The sequence below is a fragment of the Musa acuminata genome, chromosome BXJ2-1, assembly GCF_036884655.1.
Source record: "Musa acuminata AAA Group cultivar baxijiao chromosome BXJ2-1, Cavendish_Baxijiao_AAA, whole genome shotgun sequence".
Classification (NCBI taxonomy): domain Eukaryota; kingdom Viridiplantae; phylum Streptophyta; class Magnoliopsida; order Zingiberales; family Musaceae; genus Musa; species Musa acuminata.
This window is the reverse complement of record NC_088338.1, coordinates 33806884-33817075: the sequence shown is the minus strand read 5'-3', so window position 1 is coordinate 33817075 and position 10192 is coordinate 33806884. Positions and strand designations below refer to the sequence as shown.

The 10192-nt window shown below is 35.6% G+C and overlaps 1 protein-coding gene across 3 annotated transcripts; it reads left to right on the top strand.

The window, feature by feature from the left end:
- Positions 1-1039: 1039 nt before the first annotated feature.
- Positions 1040-4615, top strand: LOC103972894 (interactor of constitutive active ROPs 2, chloroplastic-like). 3 transcript variants are annotated; one of them, XM_018821177.2, is made up of 4 exons: positions 1040-1179; positions 1288-1342; positions 1941-2115; positions 2797-4615. In XM_018821177.2, exons 2-4 carry the CDS (start codon positions 1323-1325, stop codon positions 4525-4527), a joined length of 1926 nt encoding a protein of 641 aa, XP_018676722.2. In that variant the 5' UTR covers positions 1040-1179; positions 1288-1322; the 3' UTR covers positions 4528-4615. The 3 variants fall into 3 exon arrangements, with proteins under 3 accessions (XP_018676722.2, XP_009385559.2, XP_009385556.2); XM_009387284.3 differs by having other exon boundaries at positions 1046-1184; XM_009387281.3 differs by having other exon boundaries at positions 1139-1342.
- Positions 4616-10192: the final 5577 nt, after the last annotated feature.

Genomic DNA, 10192 nt, shown 5'->3' with positions numbered 1-10192 from the left:
CTGGTCCCTCTGCACACCTACTACAAGTAGGAAGCTGTTGGGAGATACCTTTCCCTGTTCTTATTCTTTTCATCCACCCGCCCGTGAACACACGCTATTGTGTGAAGAGAACCATAAATGGATGGGTGGGAGTGAGCAACAACATGCACCACCCTAAATTCTTTTACCCTTTTAATTCATATTTTTATATAACAACAACAATATGTTTCAAGTTTCTCCCCAAATTTATCGAACAAGATTAATATATCATGCCGCCTTGAGAAATGCATCTAACTTGCGGCTGGATTCACGTGAGGCATCGGATCGTATGAACCTATCAGTTGTAGGGAACCCTAAGACAAGAAAAGGAAACATCTTCACAGGTCAGTGCATGTTCCATTTGCCTCTCCAGATTCACTGGCTACGGAGGCCGTAACCCGTGACACTCGATCATCTCAATCATGATACTGACAGAAATCTAATGGACTTTCCAATCTTTGTAATCTTTCATCCATATAAAAATATTTTTTCATATGAGCCTTCTTTTTGCCTCATCTTTAAAGACTTCGAATGGCACTATTAAATTAAAATTTATTTTTAAGCGAAAAATGTTTATCTGAAACATTGTTTGTGAGAGTAGTTTATAGTATATGCATGCTTTGTTCTCATACAATGTGTTTCATATTTTAAGCCTGTTCCTGTACTCATTTCTTAGCTTGAGAGGAACTCCACTAACAACCACAAGTAGGCAGAAGCCCAGGGAATCGCAAGCACAAACAAGAGCAGCAACAAGAAGAAGAAGAAGAAGAAGAAGGTTTGGAGAGAGAAAGGAGAAGAGCAACGAAGAAGACCAAGTCTTGGTGAGTTTCAATTCTTGTGTCATTCACAATCTTGTTGTTTCAGTTCAAAGATCTTTATAGACATTCAAGTAGTAGTGTAGACTGAACCACTCTGTGAACGATCACTTTTTCTGCAGTGACTTTATAGTGTTTTATGCAGCTGAACTGAGAAAGAAAGTGGAGTAGAGGCCAAGGAAAAAAGGCACTAGTTCTGCTCGAATCCTTTTCTCAGTTCCCACGTTTGGTGGTTGCGGTGCTTCATTTGGTAGGGATGATACTCTGCGTACCTGAGCAGGTTCGGAGTGAAGAAAAAGGAAGTTCCAGTGCTGTTCATACTCCTTGCTTGCGTTTTTAACACAAGGTGAGGTGAGAAGAAGCACAATAATTCCATTCTCCCACTTGACATCTCTGTGCCTTCCTCCCCACAAATCTCTCACTCTGATGTCTTCCTGTACTTCTTCCTTCGCAGGGTTGGCCTGTCACAAGATAAATAACGCAATCAGCATGCAGATATCCAAAACAAGGTATGACACTGGTTTGGGTTACCATTTCTTGGGGCTATCCATACTTGCTCAGGTTCCCCGGCAATCATATGAAATGGAACAGAATGTTCACTTGGTTGAACCTACACACAAAGAACACCGAGGTTGACATCATCACCATGGTCAGTCGGATGTTCTCAGAATCTTTTCCTGGTACTATTTCAGCTCCGGTGATGGCCCCCATGTGTCGGAAACACCCCATCTCAGACACTTGCCCATTTGTTGTTTCTTCTCTCCATGGTTCCTCAAATCTTATTTTGTTTGTTTTGTAGCTTGCTTCATGTTTGTCTTCTTTCCTTCAAGTCGTAGGTCCTCTCTCCCTGACAATGCATCTGGAGATTTGCATTTCGATTTTAAGAGCTTGAAGCCAAATTTGGCTTTAGCTTCAAGCAAAATTGCCATGCCACTGGAGGATAACATTTACCATTCAAATGAACTTACGAACCTCTACACAATTTCTGCTCGTAATAACACCTCTTGGTGGTCGGTCACTTAGATCAGTCATCCGAGTTGATAAATAGAACGGCTTTGATGTTTCTTGCTGATTCTATTTTGTCTATGAGTTCTTCTCTTTGAGCAGGAATGGGTACGCCGAAGTGCCAGCAAAGGCTTGTCTGGTGACGCCTAGATCGAAGCGTCCGATGAAGATGACTGGATCTGAATCAAATACCTCTTCTGCTATAAATCAATCGAAACATCTCACTGACAGAAGTCCCAGGATCGAATGCCGCACAGCCAAAGCCTTGGAGACTGAGGTACCCAATCCAGTCATCATAGTAATACCATGTCTGGAACCTTCGTCGCTGAGAACCACTAACTATCTTGAAATCAAAGGACCATGATATGTTTATCTGATTGCTATGTCTAATTGCAGCTTTAAATCAAACCATATCATCACAAACCTTCCATGAGAATCATGTGAAATCTGAGATAGTTCATGCATATTGGAATTAGCATATGTGATTGCATGCTATTAGCAGCTGAAAATTTAGAGTTTCTATCGAAAAACAGTGAAAATTTAGGAGAGACAGAAGCAAGTGAAATTATGTTCGGATGGTACCTATTAGTCATATGTGCTTTGTAAACCAATCATATGAGTGATAATGACATATGTGACTTGACACACAGTTTTTTTACTTATTATTATTATTTGGTGTCTGCTATTAATCTCTCCTTAATAGAAATCCAAATAAATTCATGTGTATCAGGAAGAAATTAGGAAGTGGTTCGGTCTTTTGCTATACCAACAACGATGAAATTAAAGGAATTGTTATGCACTTGTCCATAAAAAAATATGCATGCTGGATCTCATTCAAGTAAACTCAATTGTTCTTAATTCTTGGTTGATATTGAGCCTGCTAAGAATTTAAGCCCGTGCTAGAGGAGATTGATATTACGGATCCTCACTTGCTTCCTTTTCTTTGCTTCTGATCCAGAGGAGACGGCCGAGTAGGGTCACTGAATTGGAATGTCAGATCACTCAGCTGCAGGAGGATCTGAAGAAGACAAGGGATCAGCTGAACTTAACTGAATCATGGAAGAGACGAGCCCAGCAGGAAGCAGAAGAGGCCAAGAAGGAACTTCTGGTCATGTCTCTAAAGCTGGAAGACTCCCAGGGCCAGATGGAGGAGCTGTCGGCGGCAGAGGACGCTCGGATTCAAGAACTACGAAAGATTTCTCAGGAACGCGACCGTGCATGGCAGTCCGAGCTGGAAGCTATCCAGAATCAGCACTCGGTTGACACTGCCGCGCTGGCCTCCGCCATGAACGAGATGCGGAGGCTGAAACTGCAGCTTGAGATGGTCCTTCGATCCGAGGCCGCACTCGCAAAGAAGTCTGAGGTTCATCATTTAGAGATCCAGTCCTCGAAAACGAATCTGGCAGAGGCATCTTTCACCATCGAAAACCTCAAAGTCCAGCTCAGAAGCAGCGAAAAAGCCGAATCCGAGGCGAAATCCACGCTTACCGAGACGAGGAGACAATTGGAATCTGCCCAGAGTACAATCGAGTCTCTCCTTAGTGATGGATCAAAACTCATGGAGTCCTTCAGCATCGTAGCTACCGAGTTGAAAGAATCCAGAACGGGAGTCAAGTTACTCGAAGAAACTGTAAAGAAACTGCAGCACGAACAGTTTACCGCTCATATACAACCCTCAGTCGATTTCGGCGATCCAAAGAAGATCTGCTTTGGTTCTTCAGATTCCGAGGCGGAACAGTTGATGTCAACACTTGAAGATGCTCTGGTCGAGCATCAACAAGAGCAGATCTTAAGCATGGTGAAGCTCCAATGCACTTATGAGATGATGGACAAAATGAGTACCGACTCCAGATTCAGAGAATCTGAACTAAAATCGAGACTAAGCGAAGCTGAATCAGAGATCACCGTGTTGCAGACCAGTCTGTTCGACAGGGAAGTGGAGCTACGCAGGATCTCAGATATGAACAAGAAGCTGCTCGCAGACATGGACAAAATGAGTACCGACTCCGGACTCAGAGAATCTGAACTAAAATCGAGACTAAGTGAAGCTGAATCAGAGATCACCGTGTTGCAGACCAGTCTGTTCGACGGGGAAGTGGAGCTACGCAGGATCTCAGATATGAACAAGAAGCTGCTCGCAGACATGGATAAAAGACGGGAACATCAAATTCAATCTGAAGCTGATGTCATATCTTTGAAGTCCAAACTAGCCGACAAGGAGACGGCACTGCGGAGACTCTCTGAAGACAATGAGAAATTGAAACTGGAGCTGAGGAGGGTGGAGACAGAGAAGCATAATGCTTGCGAAGCAGCAGCGGCTGAGATGATGACCACGAAGACCGCGCTGACGAAGCTAGGATTCATCTCCGAAGAAGCCGAAAAACACAGCGAAAGGGCTACAAGGGCGGCGGAGGAGCTGAAGGCAGCTCAAGCGGCGAAGACAGAAATGGAGGCCGAGTTGAGGAGGCTGAAGGTGCAAGCGGAGCAGTGGAGGAAGGCTGCTGAAACAGCTATCGTGATGCTTACGGCTGATCAAACGGCTGGTGCTGCGGATTCCGATTACAGGTCTGCTGCGGGGAAGCTGGTGAGCCTACAGTTCTCCGACGACTTGGATGAGGAATCCCCGGGGAAGAAGAAAAGCCATGTCCTTGGAAGAATCAGAGGGATGTGGAACAAGGACCAAAAGTGACGGACCAATTTGCATTTCCAGTTTGTAGTGCTAATCCAAAACCTTGGTTTCTTTTCAGTTCCGAAACAATAAATCACCATTTGCTCTACAGTTTGTGTCCGGTGGCTGATATTTTCTCAGTTGTGTGATGAAAATAATAGAAAATAAGAATAATTATTAAAGAAAATTTTATTGATGAAAAAGTAAAAAAAGCTTCTTCAATAATTATTTTTATCTTCTATTATTTTCATCATGGTATCATAGCAATGAGAAAAGCGAAGCTTCGCTCTTGCTTAAGGCCAGCGATCAAAGCCGTTGAGAAAAGCAAAGCTTCGCCCTTGCCTTCGGCCAACGACCAATGCCGCTGCAACCAATCCTCATTTTCCTCACCGTAATAGTCTTTGTTAATCTGTCAACAGTCGACGGACTTAAAGAGAACGAAGGATGAACTTAAGAGAACGAAATGAATGCTTGTGCTCTCACAACAACAGCAGTCGCAGTAGCAGCAGCGAGCAGCGATCTGCTCTTGCTTACTCACGACTCTTGCTCGTAAACCATTCTTTGCATGATAGAAGATAAGATTTTCGAGGAAATCTTCCTGTTATCGGAGGAAATCTTTCTGTTATCGTTATGAAGCAATTATAATAATATAAATGTCAGGATATATATATATATATATATATATATATATATATATATATATATATATATAAGAGAGAGAGAGAGAGAGAGGCATGTCTTGATCTCATAATTCTACTATGATATGATAAAATCTTTATCATCTGAAATTTATTTAATTAGATTTCAAGCATTCGATCCTTGTTAATTAGGTCTGGTATATCATCAGATATCAATATTTATTTATTTATTTATTTAGAAAAATCTATTTTGGAAAGGAATAATGAGAAAAAGAGAGAGAAATTAAGAATTATTTTTCTTCTTCCTAAGGAACCTTTTGCTTTTCCTTTCCCTTCTTTGCTTCATTGTGAACCCTAAACTTGTCTATTATACAATTCCCAGGTTTAAAGATTTAAGCTTAGCATAAGGCAAGTAGTCAGCTCAGCTCAGGATGGAGAATTTTGGTACAAAGAGAGAGATTCTTCAGAAAGCTTCCTCATCAATTTTGAAGCAATGTAAGTGAATAACATATTAGACAAATATTGTATTTATCCTCCTAAATTAGTATGACTCAATTTTGACCAATCTTAGTTTCGCAGTGTCCAAAACGACATGAATTATTATGTAACTTTATGACTTTTAGTTATCATAACTATGTAATTGAACTAAATGACATGTGTAGTGTATGTCTTTTTCTTGGATGTGTTAATTTTGATATGTCGCATAAAAGATAATATTGATATGTTAAATCGAGTTAAGCATGAATCACCTATTATCATGATAAATGATTCCACAAAATTGAATAATGTAATGCTCATATTTTATATGTGAGTTCCATTTGAAATGATATGAACTTGCTAGATACTAGAAGAACTAAAATTTCTATTTTATGAATCTTATTATTATTATTATTATTATGTATGTACATATATATGTATATATAAATATATATATATATATATATATATATATGTATATATATGTTTATAAAATTTTAGAAACTCCAATTAATACAAATGATAAACTTATGTTATATGATAGAGTAAAAATAAAAAAAGATGAGAAGTAATATAAAAGTTTAATTGAAGAGTTAATTTATCTCACACAGACCAAATATTTATGTACAGTCCTAACAAGTATCATTTTGGAATAGTCAAGAGAGTTCTTAAATACATCAAGAGACATTTCAATTATGACATCCATGATAATCAAGTAAAAGATTTTAAGTTATATTTTTTTACTAATAGTGATTGGGTTCATTGTGTTTATGATAGAAAAAACATATCAGGAGTGATTTTATAAATAATTAAAAAAATAAAAAAATTATTGCTCTACACAACATATATTTCGATTATAAGTACAATATGTTAAACAATTTAATTTTGGATAATTTTAATAGATCTATAAGGAAAGTAAGATGGACCAATTAAAATCTACTACGAAAATAAGTCTATTATTATAATGACGAAGAATTCTATCTTCTACAGGAATACCAAAAATATCAAAGTTTAATGTTATTTTTATTCATGAACATTAAGATTAAGAAGAAATTCAAATAGACTTTTATACTATCATATATTAGCTTATCAACATCTTTATAAAAGCCAACTTTAAGTTGCAAATATTTTGAATTAAGAGAGTGATAAAATATTTTATCCAAAACAACTCATTTGTTTTGGAACAGTTTAAAGCAGATGAGAAGCGGAAGATTTGGGTAGATGATAAACATGGATTGTTTCATCCAAATAAATGGGGATGAGTTTTGTGCATGGATGAGGATGAGAAGATTTGTTAGGCTATGGTGATTTCTTTTTTATTTAGAAAACTTGTATTTTATACTTTTGAGTGTAGATCCATGACATCTAACTTGCCGAGTAAATGATAAAATTGATTTGAAATAAGAGATCTAGTAAAAAAAATCAACAGATTGCATTGAAATTAAACTCCATGTCTCATTAGCTTCAAGAGCATCAATTTCTTCTTGTATTACATTCACCATTTGAGTTCTTAATTTGATAGCATGAACAAAAAAAAAATTCTTAGGCTGCTTTTGAAGAGAAATAGAAGTTATAAAAGCTCTACATGAGTGATAAAGGATCATTACTCCTTTTGATGATTAAGTGGACATGAAAGTCATGTAGCTGGCGAATATACTCTGTTGGTTAAAGAAAGGAGAGAGAGAGAGAGAGAGAGAGAGAGAGAGAGAGAGAGAGCTGATCAATAAAATTTGTCCATGGTCTGATAAGTAGGATTCGTTAAGGTCCATTAGAAACCTTGCAGTTTCCTAGTCTTATAGAAATCAAAGGATCATTTTTATTGCACCACATATACAAGTTCAACCCAAAGTCACTGGTGAGATACATTGTCACAGACATATCGTCGCGAATGCACTTCTGTATATCATGCTCAATTTGAAACATATAAGTTATTAATTAGAGGAAATATTTCCTTCTAAGAAAATTACTGTGGTTGAATTCTTTTGAGGACGTGGGGATACCATAGTGGACCAACTAATAAAAGGTTGGATGATATATATTTGGTTAATAACTCAACTTGTTCAAGTTTTTAGGTTTAACAAGTGTCAAATATGACTATCAGCTTGATTTAGACTTATTTTCGTCCATCTTAAAATTCTTAAATTATATATATATATATATATATATATATATATATATATATATATATATATATATATATATATATATATATATATATATATATATATATATATATATATATATATATATATATATATATATATATATATATATATTGTAGTTGTATACCTCGTCATATATATACGGTGAAAACAAGTAGAATGGTCATCACCACCTCACTTAGCTTGACCGAAGTCATGTAGCATGGTTGCATAAGCCCCATCTATCCCGTAGCATGGTTGCCTAAGCCTCATCTAGATGGAGATGTTATTTTTACAAATAATAAATAATAAATAATAAAAAAGATAATGATAATGATAAAAAGAAGAATGATGCCGGTAACAGTAAGCAAGAGGCTTCATCGAACAATAGTACAAATCAAAAGAAGATCAAGTGTTATAGATATGACAAGTTAGGCCAAGAAAAACTATCATATAAAGATTAAAGAAAAAATATTACAAATAAAGAAGATTATTCTAATGCTACGAATAAAGATTGGGACAAATACTTTATAGTTGAAACTACTGAAGCTATGGCATCTATCAATTTTAAATATGATTGGATTGTTAATTGTCATCATCTCACTAGTAATATTACCAAATTCACCGATCTTTGTGAAAGTAATGATGTAATTATCACGATAGATAATAATATTTACCAAGTGGAAAAAGAATGTACTATCATAACCTCACAATGATCCTATTATATTAAAGAGTGTATCATTTTCTAGGAATAAAGAAAAAAAATTTCTCTACTGCAAATGCAGTTGATGTTAGAAATTTTATATTTTTTTATCCTAATAAAGTTAAGTTTCTTGGTAATGTAAAAGAATTAAATATAGTACACACCGGTAAAAGGGTCAAAAATTTATATATTTTATCAACATCAACCTCTTATATTGATAAGATGAGTACAAATCTAGCAATAACTTATTTATATAATTTTTTTTAATTGAAGATGATGCAGAAAAGTTTAGTGAGTGATCTTCCTAATCTAATTGCTTTTAGTAGTAATGAAGTTTGTGAAGAGTGTCAATATGACAAAGCACACCGGCAACCCTTTGATAAATCATTTTCAAGAGGGAAATTTCCCTTGGAGCTTATTCATAATGATCTAATGGGACTTACTCAAATATTATTTTATTCAGGTTCTCATTATATGCTTCTCTTTATTGATGATTTTACAAGGTTCACTTAGGTCTATTTTGTAAAGAAAAAATCAGAAGTTTTTTCAAAATTTTAAGAGTTTAAGTTAATAGTTGAAAGTGCTTTATGCACTAGCAGAGAGTATTGATTCTTCTCTTTTTGTAAAGAGTCTGGCATCAAAAGAGAATTTATATGTACAAATATATCATAATAAAATGATATGGCTAGACAAAGATTTAATATCTCGTGGAGACTTATAAATATTGACTTCATGCAAAGAATTTATCCATAATTTTATAGGCAGACGATATGGCATGTGCAACTTATGTAATTAATTGAACTCTTAGTCCAATCAATTTGAAGTCTCCATATGAGCTCATGTTTAGTAAGAAACCAAATGTTAAATATTTTAGAGTATTTGGTTCTCCATATTATATTCATATTTTAGACTCAAAGAGAAGCAAGCTTGATGCTAAGGCTAAGAAATATATCTTTATTAGCTATGATGAAAAAAAAAAGTTACAAATGTATTGATCCACAAACACATAGGTATGTGGTATCTCGAGATGCTGTGTTTGATGAAGTTTTTTTGTTATTATTTTTCACAAGTAATTTCTTTTAAAAATATCAATTATAATAGTGAAAGTGATACACGTTCAAAACTTGTGGTTGAGATTCCTTTGTCATCTAATGCTCGTACAGATTTTGGTTCATCTTCTTCCTCATCCATATCTATTATTATTATTTTTTCATCACTATTGATGGAGCAAAGCGATAGGGGGAGTAATGATATTCATAAAGAGAAAATTCTAATATTGAGAAGATAAAAAAGAATAATTGTCAAACCAAGATGGAGATAATGTAAACATATGTCACTGTTTCTTGTCTGAACCAATTGATGATCATCAACCTATATATTTTGATGAAGCCAAAGGTGTTAAGGCTAGTGGGATTCCAGAAAAAGTTCAAGTTAATGGTATGTATGATTTTATTTTTGCTCATGGATTACCTAAAGACATATGTAGGCTTTTGCTAGATGAAATATTCAAATCATTGCCCGCTAGTTTTCATGAAGAATTTGGTACTAGGTCTAATTTACACAAGTTTATTCTTGAATTTGATCGTTGTATGGATATTATGCCTTCTACATGTCTTTCGTATTATGATTGACACATTGATGTAAATAAATCCATGATATCCTTATCTTTTTTTGATGATGACAAAGTGGGAGAGAGAAGTAATAACTTGCATATTTTAAAGAGAAGT